At 33.5% G+C, this 26,253-nt stretch overlaps 1 protein-coding gene across 1 annotated transcript; it reads left to right on the top strand.

Annotated features, from left to right (window-relative positions):
- The first annotated feature begins 1,910 nt into the window (after positions 1-1,910).
- LOC142339800 (uncharacterized) lies at positions 1,911-26,253 on the top strand. Its single transcript, XM_075390075.1, has 12 exons — positions 1,911-2,406; positions 8,357-8,458; positions 8,993-9,150; positions 13,698-13,837; positions 14,296-14,492; positions 16,261-16,458; positions 18,085-18,208; positions 18,687-18,913; positions 19,684-19,819; positions 20,332-20,463; positions 20,968-21,264; positions 25,936-26,253. The coding sequence occupies exons 1-12, from the start codon at positions 2,291-2,293 to the stop codon at positions 26,137-26,139; spliced, it is 2,031 nt and encodes a 676-aa protein (XP_075246190.1). The 5' UTR covers positions 1,911-2,290; the 3' UTR covers positions 26,140-26,253.

Here is a 26,253-nt window from a genome sequence, read left to right as displayed (position 1 = left end):
CAAATGCAAAAACAAAAAAAACAACAAAAAAAGTTTCCGAGATAACTGTGTCTCAGACCCAAAAGCGTAAACTATATAACAAAGACAATTATAATCTCAGATACGAGTGTTTCCATTGCTGTGCAATTTTTCTACTACGCTTCCCTTCAATTGCACTTGGCAATAATGCGATAATTTGACAACGAAACAAACTGAACTTATAAAATATGCAGTAATGCTCAAAAAATAGAAAAGGCTAGTATCAAAACAAAGAGACCATTAGTTGAACATAAAACACTTACGGACAAAAACGTATAACAAGAAATTGTTTTTGGCTGTTTTTACTGAGATTGCGCCCAAACTTGAAGGAATTAAGATATAATAGTGGTAAAGTTCAAAATTTAACCGAGGTCTTCTTAAAACAAATATATTCAAAGTCATAACAGACATTGGATAAAAACTGAAAATAGTGTCAATGTTCATTTATACCTCCTGAACAATATCTGGATCTTTCACTGGGGACAATAATTTATTCGGCTTAAAGATTGCGCAGTATTTAAGAAGTACAAAAATTTCTTTTTACAAATAATTGGTCAGAGCCACAGAAACCACGCGCTTAACTCTGAAACCGTAAAGTAATCTCGTTGGGCCTCGTGATTTATTTAGTATCTGTCATTAACTGAGCCCTGATTCAAAATTATTGTAAGGAAAAAAAACTATACATAAAAAGGATTTACATAGCGGAAATATTTTGAAGAAAAAGTCGCGCCCCACTAAAATCTAAAATATTTTTTATCGTAGGATCCATGGCGAGATCAAGATCAACCCAGAGATTGCTGCCTGTCTAACAAAATACTCATTTGTTCAATTGGTTGCAAAATAGATAAATTTTTTAACAAAATTTTTCAGTTTGTCAAAAATAAATATGCATTTTGTACAATTATTGGGTTTAAGTTTGCAAAAAAAAACTGGCAAAATTTTAACTCCAGAAGGCTCACAATGCCAGTGAGTGCACAACTAGCTCAATTGAGTGTGGTTGCAGTTTTAAGGTATTTACTTCAAGCAAATTTAAAGCAAGTCGGCTGAAAATGCAAATTTGGTCCCAATTTTGGTCCCAAGAAAGTAGAATTTTGAAAAATTTAGCAAAATTTCTAGTCCACAAACTAAGACCGAACAGTTCAACAACCCTCTTTTATCTTTAGAGATGAAATTAATCACAATACAGATAACAATTTGGACAAATCTTTGCAAAATTGACGAAAATTAGGTCAAAAATACCAAAAAAGTGAATAAAAACGGCTAAAATACGTCTAATATTCACAAAACTTTGAACCTCTCTGTGAAAAATGAAAATTAAAAAAAATCTTTTTTATTAAAAATTCCACGCTGGAAGGGCTTTTTAATGATACCACTCAAAACTCTGTACGATGATTATATCGATCGGCTAAAATTGTCTGAACAAAAAAACCCATTTGAGTTCATAGTTCCTCCTCCACTAAAGTGGGTCGGAACAAAAATCACAATAAATTACTCAATCATTCCGAAAAAAAAACCCTAACATAAAACAGCTAGACGGTCATTTTACGCTGAAGTGCTGCCAAACCGCAACAAAGATTGGCACTTTGATCAAATAAAACAGAGCCGTAAGGTGACAAGTCTTTTCACAGTCTCACAAAGGAAATCCCTAAACAGTAAACAAAAGTAAACAAAAAAGCTTGTCGCATCCTATATTCCCCGCTTTCGTTTTTCAATGTAGACAATCAATATATTGTTTTTACATAAACAAATTGAGCAAACGTAAGTCTATTTATCTTCGCGTTTTTCTTGACTATTTGACTATCTATTAATTAAGACTTCTTTTTTATTCAACGCTGTTATCAACAAACATGGTCGTTATGTTAGAATTTGGCTTCAGTTTTTTTATAACTTTTACTCGTTCTGTAAAGTTTAATAATTAATAAACCGCAGTTAAAATGCATATGTTGGTGTTACACAACTTTTATTTGATTATGAATGAGCTTTGTCTTTATATATTATTAATCTCTTCAAAAGCGCTCAATTTAAACGTGTACTTTAGTTTAGTTTGACTCCCAGACAGAAAAACGTCGTTTTGAGAGTTATAATCTTGATAATTATTTTTAGCGACACTATTTTCAAGCAAGGTTTTTCTTAATATAAAAAACTTCCCGCAAATTTTGATAAATTCAAGTGAAATTCATATTGATGAAATGTTCTCACAAGTATATCTGTGAATAAATATATGATATTGTTTTATTGAATTTATTTATTATAAAATTAGTTTTTTGAAACTATGCCGGGTGGTGACACGATGACAGCTGCAACTGAGAGCACGGCTCCTGGTATACTACCACACGCACCACAGAACACCCCAAAGCCCAAGAACAGACCGATAAAAAGTTCAAAAAGGTAAGGAATTAATTAAACGATCGTTTAATTCTCAGTCTTTGACCAATACGCGGAATTTAAGAGGATTAAGTGTTGAAAGCAAAATTCGAAAAATAAATAATTTCTGAACAATAGCCTGAACATGGTTGATCAAAGGCCGGTCAAAGGTCGTCTGATCAGAAGCGGACTTAATAGCACAATAGCAGACGTGGTATGATCACAAATGGTTTAATATGTCATGAAAGTCCAATCATCGTTGGTTTCTAAGCAGAAAAAATTTCCAGCTCGCCAAAGTTTGATCCAAAGCTTTTTCAAACGCACAAAGGTCTGAAAAAAATATATCTAAGCGCACAAGCGCACAAGAGCACAACATTATTTTGGTTTTGTCATCAGGTATTTTTAGAGCTTCGCTTATTTAATTTGAGTGCAATTGTGGCTAAAGACAGAAGCAAAATGAGATCTGTAAATCGCAAGAACTCAGAGCATCTTGCCCTTTATCATTTCATAAAAATTATGATCGAGGCCATTCTGAGCGCATGAACGATTTGACAAGGGCATGGAACTTCTCTCGGTCAGAATCCTCAAAACTTTTGATCAATTGTGCTCTTAGAGTTGTCAATCATCTGTTAAGAAATGGTTTTGTGCTGACTCTGAGCACAAAGCATTCTCAATCTTGCAAAAGTAAGATAGCAAGGCTTTTAGATTTGACTTTTCTTAACAGAGGTCCTTTCGGTCCCGAACCTCAACCTCTGAAGGTTTTGCGTAGAAAATCAGCTTTTTTCAGTGATTTTCAATAAAAAGCAGTGATTTCCAAAAAAGCGTACCCCAGATTTGCGCATAAGGCGTTGAATTCGTGAGAAAAGTAACTGTTTGCTTCAGTCAGTGTTATCTCAGTCAAAAAAAACAACCTCACTCTACTAAAATAGTACCAAGAAATGTATTCAACGAGAAAAAGTTGAAATGTTGGAACAGTTTCTTTGAATATGTCGAATTACACAATGATTTCTGTAAGAAATTGTAAAGGAAGTCAAAAAACGATATGGGAACAAAGATAGGCTTTGCATACTTCAGAAATAAATTTCAATCAGAAACGAAAAGGAGTTTGGAGAAAACTTTTAGTATGAATGTGAATACAAAATAAATGTATTTAACCTTGCATTTATTGGGTGGATAAACTCTGGACGCATAATAATAATAATAATAAATTGTTTACTGGTGTCTTTACAGCAGAATAAATAGAGCACTTACACAGTTGATCAATACAAAAAAAGAGCACCAGAAAGATCGCCATTAGACCATAAGGTCCGTTTTCAGGCGTCTCATAGTCGGAAGAGAAATTTCATGTTATTTATTTCAAAGTTATTCAGTGGAAATCAAAATTAAAGTGATAGCGATAAAAAAACAAGGAAGGTTAGCGTTAAAATAATTTCAATTTGGTCATACTTTTTGATGAACAAATTTTCTAATTTAAGCCATAAATTAACCTAGTGAGTTGTTCATTCAGTAAAAAATAGTTTTCTAGCTTTTCGTGAGCAAAATTATTTAACTGTGCGCCGCTCAAATTTTTCACTTTTGTTACAAAATTAGAATCCAGTTTGAGAAAAACGTTTAAGAGTTTTCGGATTTTATTTGACAGACTGTTTTCGGAAAAAGATGAATTAAGGGGGACAGCTTTAACACGTTTTTCGCATGAGCACAGTTTTGACAGTTCATTTTGTGTAATGAAGTGATTTATGTCCATGATGCAACTTTCACGTCTTATGCATTTTGTCATCAGTTTAAAAACTTCGTACAGAAGTTACTCATGTCGCATAAGAAAAACATGAGTAATAAATTAAAGGTTTTTTCTACTTCGAAATTTTCATTTAAACCTCAATAACTGTGCTGTATATGCACCGAACAAACTCTGCATACTTTTTTTCAGTTGAAAATCAGTTTTGATGTTTCTTCACATTTAAGAGGATGTGTAAGGGGTATCCTGTATTGACAAACGGTTGTGTTGTACTGTATCTTCTGAACGGAAAGCCGCGTTCAAGTTCTCCTGCGAAGGAAAACTATCGTGTACTAGGAACTCTGTAGGGGAAGAAGTCCTTGTTGCGGCAAGTCTGCACAGGAAAAGGCCTGTGTTTTGGCCATTCTGTGCAGGAAACCTAGTGTGTAATCAACAGAGTGATGACAGGTTCAATCAGTATTAACGGTTGGAGAACCAGACTGTGATTCTTTTCACAGGAAGACATAAAACATTATAATTGAAAAAGAATGATTCACTTCTGCTTGCTATTCAAATAGATATATTTGGAATTGAATTGGATTGCGACCTAACTACGTGTTTAATAGCGACAATTTAGTATAAATCATCAGTCAAAAATTGCTTTAATGTTCAATGTAGTAATGTGTTGGTAATTTTAGAGGAATATTTGTTCCGACACCCACTATAGTGGGGAGGAGGAACTATATACTCAACTGGGTTTTTTATTGTTCAATCAATTTTGGCCGATCGATATATTCATCGTAGAGAATTGTGAGTGGTATCATTGAAAAGCCCGTCCAGCGTAAAATACAGAGTTAAAAAGATTTTTTCGATTTTCGTTTTTTACAGGGAGTTATCCCTATTCGGTTTAAAGTCTTGTGAACATTCGACTGTTTTTGTACACATTTTCAGTAATTTTTGCAAAAACTTGGCACAATTTCGCTAATATAGTTCAAAATAAGTTAAATTTTTAACGGCAGAGTGTTGTTGTTACCATTAAAAATAGAAGAGCGTTGCTGAATTGTTTGATCGAAGTTTTTTGGCTAAAATTTTTTGGCTAAAATTGTTTGATAGAAGTTTTCTTGGCTTCCGTTTTTTGCAGATTTAACTCGATAATTATACAAAACGCATCGTTCTTTTTTTAAATTTGATGAATTCCACGCAACAATTGGTCTAAATCGCAATCACTTGCAACACTTGGTCAACTTGCTGGGCGCTCGAAAAAATCAGGGAGAGGTTCGACAATATCATGGATTCTTAGAATCATAGACTTTTTGGTTTTTATTTTGATGCTGCCTTTTTTCAAAGTATTTTCCTTTTTTTATTTTAATGTTAATTACTGACAAAATTTTTTATTCACGGCTCCGTTAATGGCAGCTCCAATTTACGTAAATGTGAGGCCGAATGTAGATACAGTTTTGTTTTCAGAGAACCAAAGGGTTTTTTTGGTTTTGAAGAAGAATTTAAGTAAAATTTAACTGAATTCTTGTCTTTTGCCTTGAATTGTTATTTTTTTGGCAGTCTAATTTCTAAATTTAACCATTCAAAGCTCTAAAATTTTTCCTCAAGAGAGACAAGTGATTCTTTTCTACTCATTCGGTTGTTACCTAATGTCTCTTATGTTATTGAATGCATTTGTTTTAAGGAAATTTCTGTGATTTTTTGAATTTGTCATTTTTTTATATTATTTTAGTCAACATTTTGATTATTCTCAGTAAGTACAGCTCAATCTCCGTATAGAACACAAACTAATTTTGTGGTTGATTGTTTTAACAAACGTTTTTCTTGCTTTTGGCACTACGAGTTTTCATACAAAATTTTCTGATTTTTGTGCATGTTTTCACATTTTTGCTGTTGTTTTTTTGTAAATTGTAACATTATTTAACAATCTAACAGAAAAAACCTTTACAACATTTGAAATTGAACATATTTTTTGTTATAATAACATATGGTTTGAAGGGCTGCGACACCGTTCTCTTGCAGAAATTGGTAGAGTTTTTTATTTTTGTCCTTTATTTGTTGTTATTTTTTGTTGTCATATGCTAAATATTGTGTAATTAAAGATCTCAGTGGCCAACTATAGATGAACAAATGAACTTAATAACTGATATCGTAAATAGCTAATGGTTGTTTTGACGTTCCAATTAAATTTCTAAAAAAAGAGCAATAGTATTCTTCAACTCATCCCTTTTGTTCTGGTTTGCGTTTTTTTCGTATTATACAAATTTGTATCATTTTCGTAAATTAGTCTCCTTAATTAGAGTTCTTTCAAAAGTTTTTTTGAATCAAACAATAATTTTTCTGTTGTTTAAACGTTTTAAATGATATCTTCAGGGCTTAGACAATTTGTTTCAGAAGGATTTTGTGAAGTTTAGATACTTTTCAGTTTTTGTGGTTCTTTTTGTTGTCGTTTTGTGATAGTCGTTTCAAAAAAAGACCTTATGATGGTCAAAGAAGAAGCAAAAGAAGATGCTATATTCTCTCGGTTAATATCTTATAAATTGAACGGCTTCAAAACTGTGGTTTCTTAAAGTTGTTTGTGAAACTTATTAGTTCAGCTTGTATTTAATGTTATTTCATAGTCTTATGATTTAGTCTCATTAATAAAAGTCGCAATGGCTTTTCCGGGTAGTTGCAAGACAAACTGTCAACTCTTTTAGTCGGAAGCTTTTGTTGGCTCTGAATTTTTAAAATAGATAGATAGATTTTGAGATCTACCAATTTTATTTCTGTTAACTTGTAGCTAAGCATCTCTATATATAATTGACATCAGTTATCTATTGAAATTCAATATGCTCTTCATAACAGTTTTATTTTCCTCAAACAGTCTTTCTTCTTGGAACAACCACTTTTCATAAAACCAATTTTCGTGATTTTTGCATATTTGTCCCTTTTTTGTAGGTTTTTGTTCTCTTTTCATAGAATCGCAATAATGGGCGTCATTTGATTTCCAAATTTTGTTACCTTCAAAAATTGCAAACAAAATTTTTTTATGTTTTTAGAGATCAGCTTAATATTTAATTGATTGGGGCACATCGTTTTCGTGCATTTTTTTTCATGCAATTTTTTAGTTTTTTTTCCTGTACTTGTCGTTTTTTGTAGTCGTTTCACATATCCTGCATAACGAAAGGCCTCAGTCGCTCTCTATCAAGGTATAAAAGACCCTCTCAATGATTTCATTTGATGCGTAAGATTTCTAATCAGTTTGAATTTAATTCTTTTTTTTAAGAAAAGCAATGTTTTAATTAACTTGCCCCTTTTGCTCATTTCTAGTCGACTTGTTGCCATGTCGCATTGAGGAAAAGTCCCATTTTTTGTTTCAATAAAATGCCAGTTAATCTTCTGATATAAATTTTATCTGATGCCGTTTTGATTTGGTTTTTTTGGTTTTCAAAAAATGGACAAGGAGTTTTGGTCGTAATTAATATTTGCAACTATTTGATTTTTATTGCCGTCTTTTCTGGTAGTCATATTATGGTAGCCACAGGTCTCCTAGGCCCTCTAGAGTAAATTGTTTTATTCTTTTAGTAGTTTGTTGAACGATATGTTGATCTGTTAATTTTTTTTATCTCTTCCTCATTTGGTAGACAATTAAGTGAAAAATGTAGATGAGCGGGGTCGGAACTTAATTTGCGAACGCACATTACCGAGCCTCCTTGTTGAAGACATATCATCAAACGGTTTTGGGTTAATTGTTGATCAATATGACTGATTACCGGTTGTTTACCCAATGCAGTTTTTCTTAGACTTTGTGCTTCGGATTCAAACTGAGTTTCCTTACACACTAGAATCACAGAAAAGTGGACTCTGACAGAAAAACGAATGATGGTTCCTCTGATTACAGCACACTTTTCTGGCCGATTTTTACCTTTTGTGACTGTTGACTGCGGCTTTGTGATAAATTTGCAACATATTAATACAAAAAATTAGTTGCGTATGTTACAGGTGGCTCATTATAGCCAGATAAGATTGATAGACACAAAAAAGTGGTTTGAAACAAAAGTTGGGCAATGGTGAGCTTACGGTACGAAGTATTTTTGTACAAATTGTGTGTGACTCATGAGGCGCTAAATGCATTTTCACCATTTATTTAACGTAATTAACCGCTGAAAGAATTGTTTTTCCACGCAATCATTACATCACCTCGTATTTACTCGAGATGGCTCAGGTCTCAATGTTGTGTAGCATTTTGTAATAAGTATTGGGTGTTTGTTGTTTCAGAAAAGGAGTATTCATTTCATACAGCACTGAGAGTGACTATTTGGAGAGAAAGTTCATCACTGAGCTAGTGTCTACACTAAACACTGAATACAATTTGGGGAAGAATACACGCCCATCATCTATAAATTTTTTGTGCTTAAAAACAGAAATCTAGGCTGAGGTCTCAGAACGAATAGAAGGTATTTGGAAACGGGAAACGTCATGCGCTCAAAACTACTGTTTGCCTGAAAGCACGCCTGAGATCAGGAAGGTCCTGACATAGGCATTATCCGCCCATCATAGTCTCTTTATAGACAACTTTGAACACAATTTGTTTTTTTTCGTCTTGGACTATCTGGATACACCGATCTTTGTTCTGCGACCTCAGCCTGAGATAAGCTGAAGAAAAAATCTGGAACTAAGCTGAGCAGGATGAAAAAGCGTAAACTGTCATGCTAAAAAAGCGTTTTAGTTGCAAAATTACTCTTATTCGAAGAGTTTCCCTCTACAACGCAAAAAAAAATAAACGCGCGGGAAAACTGTCGCGATTTGAAGAGCCAGAGCATAATCTAAGTCTGAACTTATAGCTGAAAACATACTGATAGTCTAAAATCAGAGAAAAACTGAGTGAGATGATTGCTGTGTGAATAAAGGGAATGACATGTGGGTTGACCTTAAGGAAAACTGCCTCTCTACTTCCAGTTGGATGTCCCAGAGACTGGAAATGGCTGAGAGATGCAAGGGTGCTCTGGTCGTACTCTCCAATGCATACATGGACAGCCGACAGTGTGTAAACGAACTCAAAACTATATTAGGTAAAAATGTTGCGTTCCAAATTTCGATGTAATACCAAAAGTTCAAAGTTTTGATATTTCAAAGGTTCTCTGTTATGGCCACGCAAAGTTCATACAAAAGATTATACTAAGTACCAAAATGTAAAAGATTTCAACTGAAGAAACTTAATTGCTCATTTTTCCGCTTTGTGACGATAAAGACAAGTATACAATGCAACCATCGGCCAGATTGCGGTCTGACAAACAGCACTTGAGCGAATCAATTATTGGATTGGTCGTGTTTTTTCAAGGTTTAGTGTTCATAGAAAAGACATTTAACATTTTACCATTGGTTATTGGTAGTTGTTCCACCTAGTTTCACAAATTATTCTCGAATTAATCGCGGGTCGAGGTTTTTAGGCAAATTTTTGTAAGAAATGCGGTGAATGCGGTGAATTTTTGTAAGAAATGCGGTGATTGCGGTGAAAGCGGTGAAAATAAAAACTTCACCGCATTTCACCGCATGTCTTACAACAATTCACCGCAAAATTCACCTCATTCTTACAAAAATTCACCGCTTCGACTTTTGTGGCAAAATAATGTAAGAAATGCGGTGAAAGCGGTGAATACGGTGAAAAAAAATAATTCACCACATTTCACCGCATTTCTTACAAAAATTCGCCGCGAAATTCAAAGCATTTCTTACAAAAAATCACCGCATATGATTTCCAAAGTTTACTCAATCTGATTTAAATTCGCAAGATATTTCAAAGATGTTAGTGACAGTTGGCGCCGTGGACTAAGCAGTTGCAGGCATGCAGGAGGTCACCCCAGTGGGGACGATTCTTTTTTGTAATAATAATGAGAACGCGGTGAAAATAAATATTTCACCGCAATTCACCGCATTCACCGCAAAAAGATGTAAGAAATACGCGGTGAAAATTTTTTTTTTTTCGCCGCATTTCACCGCATTTCTTACGAAAATTCACCGCCAAACCCCGACCCGGGATAGAAAACGCGCAAAACTTTCAAACTAATGGGATCAGAGAAAACTAACTTACAGATATCATTTCTAATTTCTAGCCAGTAGTTTAGATTCCTTTTCATATTTTTCTTCCACTGCTCAGAAATTTTCACAGCATAATTTTCAGAGGAGAAAATAAATTTTGGCTGCTTTGTCAAAAAGCAACAAATATGTGAATTATCTTGGCTAAAACTGTTATCTCTGTGTAAACAACTTGGAAACTTAGCTTTCACTCGTTAATAATTGTTTTTAGTATTAAACTTTTCGTTTAATTGTTCCAACATTTTTTCAAAAAGGGGGAATAAATATGCAAGGGTGGCTTTTTTTTCCTCAGTCAAACTCTCAATTTTTGTTTAGGCATCGTACGTAAGAAAGAGAACACCAATTTTCATCCCTTGGAGGTTACTTTTGTTCTTTTCATAAAAAACAACGAATTATTTAAAAAGAAAAACTACAAACTCATTAAAAAAGAATTTTTCAGTCAATCAGTCATATTTTCACTTTTGTTTTCAAATTTTCAATTTTTCAGTCAAATTTTTGCATCATAGCTAAAAAAGAGAAACAACATTGAGGTTACAATATTCAGGTTATTGTTTTATTTTTGTAAAAACAACTACAATTTAATTAGAAAATTATCAATTAATTTTTTAAAAAATTACAGATTTTTATTTAAAGAAAAACTATAAAAATTATAAATTTCACGTTTTCCTTCCAATTTCTTTTGCCTCTCCAGGGAAAGGACCGTGGAATATATTGAAAAAATTTTGGGGGTTTAGTGGCTTGAATGTGCTGTAATGAAAAATTTAAACATGTTCAAATGGTGTTTTCAACATTTGATATAAAAAATCCGAGTTAGTATTTTTGATGTCTTTTAGCTATTTTGAAAATTGTTCAGCTAAATCAGCAATTTTTGGCCATTTTTTGCTTATCGCATTGATTAATGATGGGGCACTCATTGCTCAAATTATTAGCAGTGATCAGATAATTACAGTTTTTATCGTATAAAGCAGCGTTTTTGTGGAGAAAATGATGAAAAAATGAAAAATCTCGAAACAATTTTGGAAATTACTTTCATTTTTTCAATTTGTTCAACAGTAGAAAAAAATTGGAGCATATCTAGCATATTGGTGTGTGAGTATTTTTGTAGGTAGGTTGACTGGAATTATCTAAAGAGTTAGTCGAATTTTTTAATTTTTTTGGTTCAATTGTATTCTTCTGGCAAATTTTGTTGCATTTCTGGCTAGTTTTATGTTTTGTTACACATTTTGGTTTACAAATTTCAAAAATTTCACATTTGATATCTGAATTTGCTTGCTCACTGTTTCTGCTGAATGAAGCTTATAAATGATCATTCATTGACCTACGCAATACGGTCACAATCAAATGAGCAAAACCAAACGAAACGGGACTAACAGATTATGTAAACCAGTTCACTAACTTATAGTGCATTGAAAGAAAAAAAATGTTTTAAACCTTTTTCAACTTATGGCTATATTAATGTCAGATGCTGGATTAATTGCAGATAGTAACTTAACAGAACTGCATATTGAATCAAAATCCGAACCCTGTCTGACATTTTTTTAAAAAATCTGTCAGTTTCCTTTCTGTTCTTTTTTTTTATAGTTCAATCTCGATGTGCGTCAACGATTCAACAATCGCTATCGGCAAGGTTGTTACTGGCCTTGTTTCATTTTTTTGTAAAAAGACGGGATTTTTTGTGTTTTTGTAAAAAAAATTTTCATCATAAAAAGAAAAGAAAAGAAATTTCTTCAATTTTTCAAGGGTTGTTCTTTTTAGTTACTATTTTAGATTTTAAAATTTCTTGATAATTCAACAGGTTTTCGATGTAATCAGAACAGCAAAATTGTTGAGACGCGTGGAAATCTGAAAAAAATAAAGAGAAGACGCAAAAAATTTATAAAAGGTAAGAAAAGGAAAAGTTTTAAATTCATTATATATATAGATATATATATATATATATATATATATATATATATATATATATATATCAGTTCAAAAAATCAATAAATTTTGTAATCAATTTTCTGGCTTCTTGATGAAAATGGTTTTTGTTAAAAAAATTGGTCTGTTTTCTGTAGGCTATTTGGTTCGAAGTATGCAGTGTTTAAACTTTTCTAAAACTTTTTCGACTCAAGAGGAAGATCAAACAATCTTCACTTTAAATATTTTATCAAGTTCTAAAAGACTCACGTTAGGCCCATTAAGCCCACTTCCCACAATCTATTTCTGATAACTGAGTTTACAGAATTTAAGTTCACGAATTAATTTATGTTTCATTGTTAATTTCAGTGAAATGGAAGTACGAGAGAGTTACTAACATTTTTTGCTTTCTTTAGGAAACAAATAAATCAAATCAAAAAGCTTTAGCAAATCTAAGTTTTTTGTAAAAATGTCTAAAATGTCTGCATATTTTTTATAACCTATGTCGTAAATCTTGCAGCATTTAAATTAAAATCAAAACAGACGAAACATTTTTCTAAGTGTCTTTCAAAAACGTGAGGAAAACTTCCTCGTTGAATAGAAAACAAAAAAAAAACGATTTTTTGTTTTTTCGACTTGAGATGCTTAATATCACATCGATGTTTCGTTGTCTAATTGGACTTATTTTGGTCACATATCTAACTGAGCAAAAATTCTACAGGATTCTTTTCAATGTGATTAATTGAAAATTTAAAAGAGTAAAATAAAAGTGATGGTGAAAAAGAAAACCTTTCTTTTTTTGTGCCAAAAACCTTCCAGAACCATGTTCTTCGGGTAGCTAAGGACTCCAAGGGACTGTTAGCTGAATTCATCACATATGGAAACTTTGTAACGGCATCAGAGAACAAACGAGGGAAATTATGTTTTTCGACAATCTTACGATCTTCTCATTTGATGCTCGGTTGATTTTTATACACATTTTCTCTCATTGGCCCAAAGTTTGTTGAAACATGAACTCACAATTCACAACAGTACACCAGTTTGAGTTAATTGATATAAAATATGCCAGTTTTTGCATTTAAAGTGCACAGAAAACATTTTTTTCTTCGAGTAAGGTAAACCTTGAAAAAAAATTTCTGGTTGCTTCAAATTGTACAAAATTCAAAATTGCACGATTGAATTACTACTAAACTGAAATTACCTTAAACCATAACCAAAAAAAACTTCTTTCAATAACGGTTTTTCATTGGAAAATCATTGAGAACGCAATTGCCTCTTTATCCGGTAAAATTATATCAACCTGAGGGTTCTGAGGTATCCAGTGTTTTCAAATAAAAGTCGTACTCAAGGGTCAAGGATCATCTAGACTCCGAGCGTCTGGTTGTTATTTGTGTCCAGTACTATCCTATTATTTTAAAATTAAAGGAATTATTTTGCTTGTTCGTGTATCAAAAGTTCGTTGAAGTGCCTCAGCAGTTTTTTATCACATGATCTTTGGACCAGTTGTATAAATTGTTATTGTTTTTCATTTTAAAAACCTTGATGTCAAAAAAAAACTGACTCCTTCCATATTTGGCCATTGGGCTCATAATTTTTAGTTTGATTTCGAACATTTTCATTTTAGAGCGAAGTCGTGTGAATCCGAAATCAATCCGAGTGTACGTGGTATTGTACGAGGCAGCCGAGTTATCTTCTGCCATTAACGAACACATCAGTGGAAAGGTCGACCTGAGCAACTACGATATGGAAAACATCAGCGAAAAGGTTTTGCTTTCTTACTACAGTTGACTCATTTACATATTTTTATTCATAAAATGGTTTTCTGTTGATATTATTCTAACCAATATGATTTCCAAAATTCATCGTTTGGCGCCCCATTTTTTTAAAGGGTTATAAAAATGGGGGCAATTGTGAGCCTAACGTGAAGCAAATGAATTGATTTAAATTTGGCTGAAGAACAAGGGCTAGTAGAATTGATGAGAAGTCAATCGGAGATATAACTTCAAATTATGTAATATTTATGTATCCTTGTCGAGTACTTCGCTCTTTTTGTGCTCAAAAAATTGTATGAAATGAGCGGAAACTTATTAAGGAACTCCACTTAAAGCCCTCTATTTTTGAGTACTGACCGGAATGATGTCAATAAACTGCGGTCATCTCCCTCAACATTCCGTTTCGTTTTTTTTTCCAACTATTAAAGTAATCATCCACTTTTTGCGCAGGTGTTCATAACAGCCGGAACCCTGGGACCTCAACTTGAGAAACGGTTCGCAAAAAATGCCACAATAGCTGACAAGGGCACAGGCACTGAATTCCCCCCATCTACAGAGGAGGAGGGGGATGGTGAGAAGGAGAGCACTGCTTACAAAAAGAAAGCGCTACTTCACTGGGATGTAGACGATGTGCAGAGCTGGCTCAGGTTTGTTCCAAGTGTGTTAAAGGCCATTACTTTTCCCTAGCAAGCACCAGTTGAGCGACCAGTCATATTAGTACTGTAGTAGAGCTATCTTGTCAATCATAACTGGTTTATATGAAATCTTATCAGTAATAAAAGAATCTGAATATCTTTTATCTGAATGATCAAATTTTATTCATTGCTCTTACATAATCTTCGAAAACATACAATTGTTTATACCTATGATGAAGCTCAAGATGAAAAATGTGTAAATGACGTGAGAGCCATTACTGCCACGGTTGAAATCCCATGTCGAAGTGATCTCTTGTAGAGTGGTCTGGACAAAATCTGGTCCTAAGTTAATTTTACATTGAAAGACCAAGAGCAGAAGAAACAATAAAGTTTCCAGCTAAGGAAAATCTGATCAAAATTCACTTGTATTGGATATTGTGCTGATGTCATTTTTGCCCGGGTAGTCTATACATAGGTCTTTGACCTCAACGCTGCTGACCTCCATTCTCAATTTTATTTTTTTTAATCTGCAAACATGTAAATTAAACTAACCACTTGGTTAATGTTACATGTTAGAAATTTATTAATCAAACATTATTTTTTTCTTATTTATAACAAACTAAGGTTCGGTTTTCGTAAAATAATTTAATAAAAAATATGTTTAAATCCTGCAACCCTTCTGTCTATTGGAACTCTTTCGTGTCGTTTAAGCATTTCCGCTGTAACTTTTTGTTTAAATTTGGTCTTCGACGTTTCTTTTCTAATTGTAATTGGAAGTGTGTTCCATTTTCGAATAAAGTTACGAACAATTGAATCATTACTCCATTTTGACTTACATTTTTGTTCTAAGAAAAGGTTATGGGTTCGTTTGTTTACAATAATAGGCACGTTTTCTAAAAATCTGAAATGTTTATTAGAGCGATTTCTTGTTTGTTGGAGAATATTGAAAAACCTATTTAAAGACACCCGTGTTATTTGGAGCTCTGCTGGAAGAATTTTAGTCTCCAGAAGTAGATCTCTGGCAGTATCGTATTTGGTTTTCATAAAGCAAACTTTTATTCCCCAGTTTATCTGTTTGTTAATTCTGTCAATAGAGTAAGATGGTAAAGTTTGAAAAAAAATTGCGCTAAAATCTAAATGAGACAAAACTAGTGATTTAAAAAGATTTATTCTTGTTTTTAGCGGTACCTGATAACGAACCAAATATAATGATCTGATTGCTGAAGCCATTTTACTGATAACCTTATTTAGTTGATTTTGGTATGTCAGTTCCCTATCAATTATTACACCTAAATATCTACATTTTTCAGATGCTTCCAATCGGTGTCCCTTGAAATCGACAGTTTCAATGATCGGCAATTTTTCATTCCTGAACACCATTAACTCCGTTTTTTTCTCATTCAAAGTTAACCTGTTTTGTTTCATATATTGATCTGTCTTGTTTAATGTATCTTCAGCTATTAGCTGCAAATTTGCTTCATTCTTTGCATGACATAGAATTGCTGTATCATCGGCAAACTGTAATACATCACAATTCGTTGATACAGCTTCACTGAAATCGTTGACATAAAGTAAGTTAATGATGATCTTGGTTGGTGAATGAAGTGATGACTATTGCACAGATAAAACTCGGGAATGTCAGTTTTTTCGTTTATCCATGTTTCGGTAACAACTAGGAATGAGATTTACACAAATTTACACAAATTTGCTCATTTTTGTTTGGTTTTTATTTCAGGGTAGGGGTTTAGCTTGTATAATGAACCTTATCCACGATTTCTAGATCCAAAGGAGTTCCGGACTTCTTTCTGGATGCTTTTCTGGAGCGTGAAATAGATGGCTTCTTATTGTCCTCTCTCGGAGAACAAGAACTAGCAGACTATCTTCTGGTTGACAAGAAGCACATCAGCAAGAAGATTCCAGAACTCGTCCAGGACAGATTGAAACAGGATCTGAACAGAAAGGACAATTGGCACTGCAGGTGTGAATTGTGATCACATAATAGCTAGATTCGAAATTTTAAAGGAAAATAATACAACAATTGCTGTAAAAAGCGTGAAAAGAAATATTTTACAGGAAAGCGCCCGTTTTAGCGGTTAACACGGTGAAAGCTGAGAATTTTTCTAGCTATGAAATTTCTAACTCAAACACGTTATCGATTGTAAAGTTGATATAAAAATTTTGTTTAGGCTCGAGAAAAAAATGATTTAAGTCTAAAAAATTGGGGACCCAAATTTCTGATTTTTAACTTTCAGTGAGAATTCCCTTCTGCTACAATACGACTTTTTAAAGGATGGGAAATCCACCAAAAAAACTAATTACAATTTTTCACCTTGAGAAAATAGTTTATTTTTGGATAAATATTTTTGAATAGTCTAGATCATCTATTTTTATCTCTCGAAGAGTAGTAATGGAGGCGTGTTTGTTTTTGTTAAGCAAGCATAACAATTTTTTGGTAATTTTACTGCGGTACGTTACCAAAAAAAGGTCAAGTAATTAAAGATAGTTTTAATTAACAAAGTTTAGGTTAATTTTTACCTGAACTCAAGTTAAGGTAAAGTTAAGGGACATTTTACCTTAATTTTACCGTAACAACGATTTATCTTAACTCCGTCAAGGTATATTTACCTTAACTTTATTTAGTGCGAGGTTGATTAATCGCTTCAGGCGTGACAAAAAATTTTATCGTTATATTCAAACTCTTATTGGCTTGCAATCCACTATTAATCAGGGCAGTTCTATTTTTTACAAAACTTATTAAAACTCTTTAATTGGGCCGAAATCGAAAATGAGAACTGATCTAAGCGTATTGTGTACTCGCAGTACTGTAGAAATGATACATTCTATCCGACTTTCTGAACGGGAACCAACGAACGAATGAAGCAATCAATAAGCTGACGAAACTTGTTGCAAAAAATACGACCAATAGCTGACCAGATTTAATAATTCTAATCATGAATAAGTGATTAAAGTGATTGAGTAATTTTTGGTCCAATAGTGTAATTAACGAATAAAACCACGCAAGAATTTGCAATAATTTGAGTAGATATCCGTATGTTTTCAGCAAAAATCAACAATAATTAGTTTTTGCTTATTGCAATTGAACAACGTTAAACCATAGCGGACTGTTTTCAGCCTCCTTTTTCTCATCATCCGCACGTTTCTCAGTATTATCTAATATTAACACTGGTGCTGTTGTGACTTTGGTCACTTCTTTCGTGTATTAAACAGTTATATTTTACCACCGCTGCGGCCAATTTTAGTCAGGCTTCAGCTGACCCAAAGTATTTGTAAAATATTATGTAAAATATTAGCTAATCTTGACGCTGATTGGTTCACAGCTGCAAGGGAGTGAACTATTAGTTGAACACTACCTTTTCACTCGACTATCACGCCACTAATCAGTATACGAGTCTTTTGACATATATGTAATGCCTGTCGTTGCATTTTTCGCAGCACTTCAACTAACTTATAAGATATCGGACAAAAATTTACAGTTTAGCCTTGCAAAAGTTGATTTGTTCAAACATTATCTGGTCGACAGCTATAAAAGAATTGGGCCAAATATTAATTAGCCAAAAAGAGAACTTTTTCGATTTTGTTCTAGATTGAGTAACACCAAAGAGAGACCATCTACAATATACTTAATCTTTGACCCAAAAGACATCGGAGTTGCCTTCAATATTCAGAAGTACTTCACAGCCAAAGGATTCTTTGTCACTTACCACCAGGTATGATTTTCGTACCCATTTTTGACCGCTTTGAGCCAGAGATCTATAAAACCAAACAATATCCAATTTTGAACTGCGTGCTGTTCAGAATTATAGAGTTCTTTTGGCCCCATTATCATTGTTTTTTTCTATTTTCGTAAGGTTTTTCGTAAGCTGGCTCGACACGAAAAAACAAGTTTTGGCTCAACACGAAAAAATATACAAAGAAGGATTCATGACAAACGTTTTGATAGGCAGATTTTTCTAAAGTATAATTCTGTTCTTCAATCAAATCGTTTTTTTTTTGCTTTCCCTTGAACAACTTTTTATCACCAAACTAAAATGATTACAGTAGAAACCGATACCACCACCACCAAGTACCCCTAAACCCTCGAATTACCTCAATTCTTTTTTTAATAAAGGGCTACATTTTTAGAAGCTCTATAATTAGAAAGATCCCAACCATTTACCAATTGGTAACATCACTGCACGTGTTAAGAAATTGGGCCAATCACGTGAGGAGTTCCTGATGGAGAATGGACCAATCATGGCTCAGTGCAGCAACTTCTTGGTGATAATGAGCCAATCAGGTGCGAGCAGTCCCTTCGTGTACAATGAAGTTGTTTTCGTGGAGTGGATGGAGAGAAACATGTGTACTGTGCTGATGAGGGGAGAAGGGGGAGGGGGAGATGGTCACGAGGGGTCTTCAATAGAGTCAAAAATGAGGTTGTCTATGTTGTATGTTAATTCCCATAAGTAACATTACATTTCATCCGTTTTTTCACGGGGTTTGAAGAAAAATAGATAATAAGGAAGCTCCGAGGTTCAAGCAAAATTTATTGACCATATCCTAGCTTTTGAGGTTTTTTAGGGATGGAAAAAAAGAAAATGAGATGAATCTGCAGCCATGTTACAATTTTTGATAAATAAAACATGCTCTCGTAACTAATATTAGTTGCAGTTTCAAAATTGGTGTAAAGCCACAAAAATTTGTGGAAAACTAAAATAACTAAAATCACAGAACTGGGGTAGGCTTAAGAGAATGCGGATCTTGATATGGAATCCATCGATTCCCTACTGATTTTAAGATTTCCATAAAGTTGAAATGAGTGAAAGGTTCAAAAAGCTATTGACAGTGTTGAAAGATCAAAGATCATATTACTAAATTTGAACTTTTACCTTTGAGCTTTTACAGTTATGAAAAGAATAATGCAGTTATGAATAAAAAATATGACAGTATTTTTGATAATTTTAAGCAAAATGATTTTTCAATCGGCTCAGAAATCATGATGAAAAACATTGGCATTCAATTGGCCATTTCGATCTTTTGGCGTTTCTCGAAAGATGGCTTATTTTAACTTTATGGGACAGACTACCGACTGAACTGTTAATGACATTAGTGAGTACTCTTGCTTATTTGTATAAAATACCGGTGGGAATACTGGGATTTTGTTGAATTCAATTGCATGCACTTTTATCATGTAACATCGATTCAGGGTTGGAATGAAGGCGATTCTGGAAGACAAGCCAGCGGCCACTCTGAGTATCTCCTCTTTCAATGAGGACATGGAGGTTGTTGAGTACTTGGTGGCACCTGCCAGACCAATCCCATCTCACGTTGTACTTCAACAGGTTTGCTTATTTAGATATGATTAAGTCAAAGTAATTTGACATCATAATTATAGATTACATCAACCCTTTTCTGGGTTTTACAATTCATCCGGCTTACATTTTGCATTATTTTTCATTGCTTCACACAATTTTGACAGAGCACCCCCTATCAGAAAGAATTGACAAAGTTCTGTACACTAGTTTAGGCGACCGAAGAAAAACGACAAAAAGGAAACTGGGTCGAGAAAACTTCTTCAGGCTTTGATGTAAGAACTGTTCGGTATGTTCCGTTTTAGAGCGCAAGAAATCGTCGGTATGTACGCTTTTTTCTGAGCAAGAAATCGTCGGCTTTTTATGTACGAAGTTTTCTTACATTTCAAAGCAACCAAAACAACGAGGGCAAAGAAAAAAAGAAAGTGCCATCATCGGTTTTGTTTCGGTTAAAGTTAACAATTCCTGGCGTAGGCTATTAATTTTGTTTCCTAAGGATGACTGCTTCTCGAAATTATTTTTTTTTGTTTTTGTGGCTATAGGAGTATGTGTACATGTTGACCGAGAACATCCGGTGTTTGGCTGACTTTTTCTCCACTTCATCACAATTGGGCGATCTGGACTCTAGCACGGGTATGGCCTCTGTCTTCCTCAGCTACCACTGGGACATCCAGGTATCTTCCTTCTTACAGATACTTAGGCCCAGTCATTCAATCCCTGTAAGCGAGATAAAGTAAGAGTAGCATGTCACGCACCAAGAATTTGGAACGGTCTCTAAAAATACAACACAAAACATCGGCAATCATTTTTGGAAAATGGCTGAGAATTCGTGGAGGCATCCCGATTCTTTCATTTATACGGTGTCTCAAACACATCTTTTTCTCAGACAGTTGTTTCAAATGATATTCGCAAATGTGTCTGAAGCGTCGAAAAAATTTAAGTTTAATTTGTGCTGCCCTACATTGATCACATGTTTTCAATTAGGCCCTTGAAGTCCGAATCTATTATGTTCGGCCTACCACCGTGGTGTATGTCTGCCTGTCACATATTATGTTTGATAACAAATTACCTACACTTTGTAAAGTTTGCACTTGCCCCCAGGGAGCGTGATAACATACGCTGGGATGAATAGAACACGATGATCACGATTATTCGAGCTTCTTCTGTTTGTTTTTCAGGTTGAAGCCTACAAGCTATCGGAACTCCTGCAATACTGCGGCATCCCAAGCTGGGCGGATTTTTCCTCGGCTGCCACGCCCCAGAGAAGCAAGGCTGTCCAAAACAGCACCTCTAAGTCCGGAAACAACAATAACAATAACAGCAACAGTAGCTCACCGTCATCATCAGTAAATAAGCCGTTTGAGACTGCCAAGCTGGACACGCTTCAAAATCAGATTATTCGAAACATGAGAAAGTGTTCAGCTGTCGTGTGCTGTTTTTCAGAACAGTATCCACAATCAGCAAATTGCCACAAGGTAGAAAATGGCGCTGTTCCTATAGTGGCACTTGAAATCATTTTACTTGTTGTTCCGACCTCACTTGTGGGAGGAGGAACTATAAACTCAAATGGGTTTTTTGTTCAGACATTTTTGGCCGATCGAAATATTCATCGTAGAGAAATGTGAGTGGTATCCTTACAAAGCTCGTCCAGCGAAGAGTTCAAAACCAAAATTTTTTTGAACTTTGTTTTTTTTTCGAGGAGTTATCGAGGATTGACGTTTTGTGTGAACAAGCGATATTTAGCATGATTTTCTTCACTTTTCGTGTAATTTTTCTTCAAATTAAGATCTTTTTTTAAAGTATTAATTCAAATTACATTTCACGCCACAAAATGAAACAATTTTGAGTTCCTATTAGACGAAAGGCGATAAAAAACTATTTCTGGTCTCATAGGGAAGTTTACTATAAAAAAAAATTCGAATTCTATTTGAGAGCTTTTTTAGAAAAATTATCAAACTTTTTTGTTTTCTTGGGTGACCTAGAGAATAGTCTTTTTTAATATCTGGGTTCCGTTAAAAAAAACCTGACTTACATTCAAATGAAGCCCAATGAACAAAAAATTGCGTTTTCAAGGAATCGCTCGTAATTTTTTTGGCTTCGGCTCTGAGTTTTCGTATTTTTGAAATGACTTTGATTTTCTTTTTGAATCGTTACTAAATTTTGAGAGTCCTATGGCATAGACTTGTTAACTAACAGTGCAATAGGTTTTGTAATGCACATTAAGTGAACCTATCTAGAGGTTTCATTGGACAGCCAATGGCTTTTAAGACTTTAAAAATGATTTTTCGAGAACATTTTTAAACATTAACCGATAATAAACATAATTTTGTAAATTGTAAGTCAGTCTCAGTTTTGACAGGGCTCCCCTCTTCTTTTCACTGCAACCGAAATCATTCTGGTTAGCGGTTTTGCCTTCTAAACAATTGTTATATGACTTCAATGCCACAAATTTTCGAAAAAAATAAAAAAATTTTTTGAATATTTTCCTGTTGTTGTTTCCTCTTGAAATATTATCCTGATATTGATATCTCCCGCTGGCTTAGAGAAGATTTTCAATAGATCATGGATTAAGTTTTCGAGGAAAAGTTTATGGTTTAAATGGCTTCGACACTTTCTTCTCGCACTTCTCTACTGAATTTTTGCCCGCATTTGTGGTTTTTTTCTATAGTCGTAAGACTTATTCTGATGTCTTATTTATTACACCTATCCATGAATACTATCGTGCAATCGAGGCCTACGCTCCAATGGAGCGTATTTATTGACGTCCTTTGAAAGTCATTGAAATTAATGGATATTAAGACTTTAAAAAAATTTTTAAATTTTCTCTTTAAAAATTAACCAATCTTAAGCTTATTTTCAACTAAAATTAATCTGGTTGGCGGTTTTTCTTTTAACTTTTTGGGTTCTGGATTCGATGCACGAGTTTTCAAAATTTGTTTATTTTTGGATATTTTTTCGTTACTTTTGTGGTTTCTTTTGGAATCTTAACACATCAGTCTACTATTGATAGTTGCATTAGCTTAGAGATTATAAGAGAAAATCTTATGGTTTAAATCGCTTCGACACTTTCTTCTCGCACGTTTCTACTTAATTTTTGGATTTTGCTGTATTTTTTGTTAATTTCATAGTCAAAGACCTATTGTAATGTCCTATTGGTGAATAAGAAAGAAAAACATCCTTGTTGTCTCATTGCTGCGTAACTCTGCGTATTCCTTAGCCTCCTTTGAAAGCTATTCAGTTTAATTTTGTTTATCCTACGGGTTTTCTCAAAAATTTCGTGGTGTTATTGTTTTTGTTCATATTTGTTGATTTATTGGAGTCAAATTGTTAAAAAATTTGAAATAAAATTGTTTTGGAGTCAAATTGCTAAATTGTGAAAATTACAATTGCTGTTAAAAAGTTTATTTACAGTAGAAAAGGTTTTACTGAAAAGTTGGTTTATTGAAGTCCAATTGTTAAAAAATTTGGAGTCAAATTTTATTGGAGTCAAAAAGTAATTTAAAGTAATTTTAAATTATTTTCAGCTTTCACTGTTCTTTTTGTCAATTTGCAACTCATTCTCATCAGTGAGAGAACCTATTCAATTCCGTGTAGTTTTAAAGTTAACATGTTTACTGATTTTATGACGTAACTGATGTTTTGTTTGTTGGACAATCTGCGTTTTCATAAAAAGTTATGTGATTGGTATATTTTTGTTTCTTTTTCCCTTCTTTTAGCACAATCGCGTAAAAACAGATCCCAATGATTTTCAAACCTGGCTCAATTGAGCTTATTTATTCATTCAGTATAACTTCAATTGAATTAGTGTAAATAGAAATTGAAATAAATATATATAATATTCATATAATAGCTAAAAATTTAAAAGGCTTCTCTAATTTGTATTTTTGCAATGTTTGTAAATTGTTGTTAATATTTATTTAAGGTTTTCTGCATCTTTAGTCGGTTCCTGTTGCTTAGCTTAAGCGGAAACCGTTCCTTTGGCTTTCATTATGACTTTATAGTAAATTTATTCAGAATTATTTTATCAAATTCTAAATATTTTTAAGACTTTTGAGATTATTTGGTTTAAAAATGATGATAGATTTTTGATTTTCGCCACATTATTTCTCTTTTTTGTCGACTTTTTACCTAGTCTTAAAAGAAAAAACCCCATCTGATGTGTGGTTGGAAAAAAAGTAAATTTTTATAAATAGGGTTTTGTCTGATTGACGTTGTTACTAGGTGCTTTTAAATTAAGATATTAATTTTTTAACGTGCCGAAAAGTTTTTGTGTTTGCTTTTTTGTTGATGTTGTTTTTTTTCTCGTAGTCTGTCCAATGGAAGATCTCGTTGTAATGAGGCATGGCATTACTTTTTTCATTTATTAGTTTGGTTATGTAACGATATTTTTAAACTCGAACATCTATTCTTTGCAAAAATGGAAGTCAAAAGACAGATAAGTCAAAAATATAGATGAAGACGGGTCGGAACATCATGTGCAAACGCACATTAACGAGCCTCCTTGCTCTCATTTAGGTTATTTAGGCCCGCATTTCAGAACGACTGTCCCTAACCCTACTTTAAACTTAAAATAAATGAATATTTGAACATCTATACAAGAAATTATTCCCTAATACAGGTCTAGACTTTATGAAAATACCCAAAAAGTTAATGGAGGTGATGTTGACCGACATTACACTGTTGAACAAATACCTAAATTCTGTACAAAGTTTTTTTGGGATCGATACACGGTCTTCTCATAGATGATAACGGTCATGCTGAATCTTTTATGAGTCGACCCAGGTTTGTACTATAAAATTTTATTGGTCAAAACAGGGTCTCTTAATGGGTCAGTTTATCAAAACGAAAATCGTTTCATGATTCAATAGAAGGTCTTTTCATAGGCCAAAATTAGGTAAAACAGATAAATTGTTTTTGCCAAAAAATCGCCGGACGAATTCCAAAAATTTCTCAAGGAGTGGAAAACCATGTGTATACAGCTTTCAAAAACAATTGAACCATGTCAGGAAAATATTATATTCTTTTTGTTATTAGCGAATAAAAAACAACAGAGGTCAAATTTGGCTATACCAGCAATATTTCGACTGAGCCCTGATTTTTTCATGGACAATTTTAGTCAAGGACTGTATTTACATGCGTCTTAATCTCGATTAGGGTAGTATCATTTACTGTTTGCAAAGACAAACTCTTCCTTTTACATGTTTCCTTGTAAAATTTGAAAACTAGATGATTAAATGCGTTTGCGCGGTAACTGCCCGACAACTCATTTAGATATGTACGTCTTAGGTTGCTTAAAATATACATCGAAATCTTGAAAACATGAAGCTTGTGTACGTTTTGTTTTTGAAAGGTGCAAAAACAACCAAATTGAACGTTACCCATATTTGCTCTAAACAGTATTTTTCAAGAAAAAGATTTTTTCATTGTAAGCTAATGAAACTTGGAAGCTCCAACAGTTGTGTTAAATGATTTGCAATTAACCAAGCTAGACGGCCACTTTTGGGAAGCAAGCGAGTTTTTAGATAGGCGGAAAATTTTACAAGCGTGTTAATTTGACAAAATTTGAAGTCACAGCTCCTTTGTTCCAATAAATAATTTCGTATTATGGAAAAAAATTTATGGTACAAATAGCCTCGGTCACATTTAAAACTGATAGTAATCAAGAAAAGTCTGAAAAAGGTTAAAACACTGTTTTATTTTTAAATTATTGAAAATTATTTTAAAGGATGACTTCATTTTCTCCAAAAAACATTAACACTAAGAGAGTAGTTTTAGCATTAAACAATAACAAATGGGGGATTTTTAAGCAGATGGTGAAAACTGTTTGTCGCCATTTAAATCTCGGTATCTGAAATAATAAGCGGCAAAAGTCGCCAATTACTCTCCAATCGTCCTTTTTTCCATATCTCAAAATGCAAATGCGAAAAAAATATAGATAGACAGTGAGATTTTTAGAACTAATTATTGCTCATTAAGAATGATTAAAAATAAAAATTTAAATTGTATACTATTGTATTGTACACCTAAAATCACAACAAAACTTTTTAAAAAAATTACCAGGGTCGGCGTTAATTTAGCTTTATTGATATAGTTTTACTACCTGGTTCGGGATATATTCGGAGGCAGCTAATTCATTGTGTTTTCAGGATATGTACACGGCTATGGCCATCGGCAAACCAATTGTGCCAGTCTTGCTAACGAACACAAAGTTCCCCCCTGAAGCACCCCAAGAAGTGCGAACACTCATGGCAAAATACACAGACAGGGTACTCGATTTGTCAACAGGACGGCTGCTTCAGCAGAACATGCCCAAACTTGTTCACATGATACAAAAATGCCTACAAATTTAATCAAAATAGTGTATCATGTTACAGTAGTATGATTATTATAGACCAAGAATTGGAGATTTTTATCGTTATATTTGTTGTGGTAGATAAATCTTGTTTTAATTTGAAAAAAACTGC

The sequence above is a fragment of the Convolutriloba macropyga genome, chromosome 5 (genome assembly GCF_964194025.1).
Source record: "Convolutriloba macropyga chromosome 5, txConMacr16.3, whole genome shotgun sequence".
NCBI lineage: Eukaryota > Metazoa > Xenacoelomorpha > Acoela > Convolutidae > Convolutriloba > Convolutriloba macropyga.
This window is presented reverse-complemented; position numbering and strand designations above follow the sequence as displayed.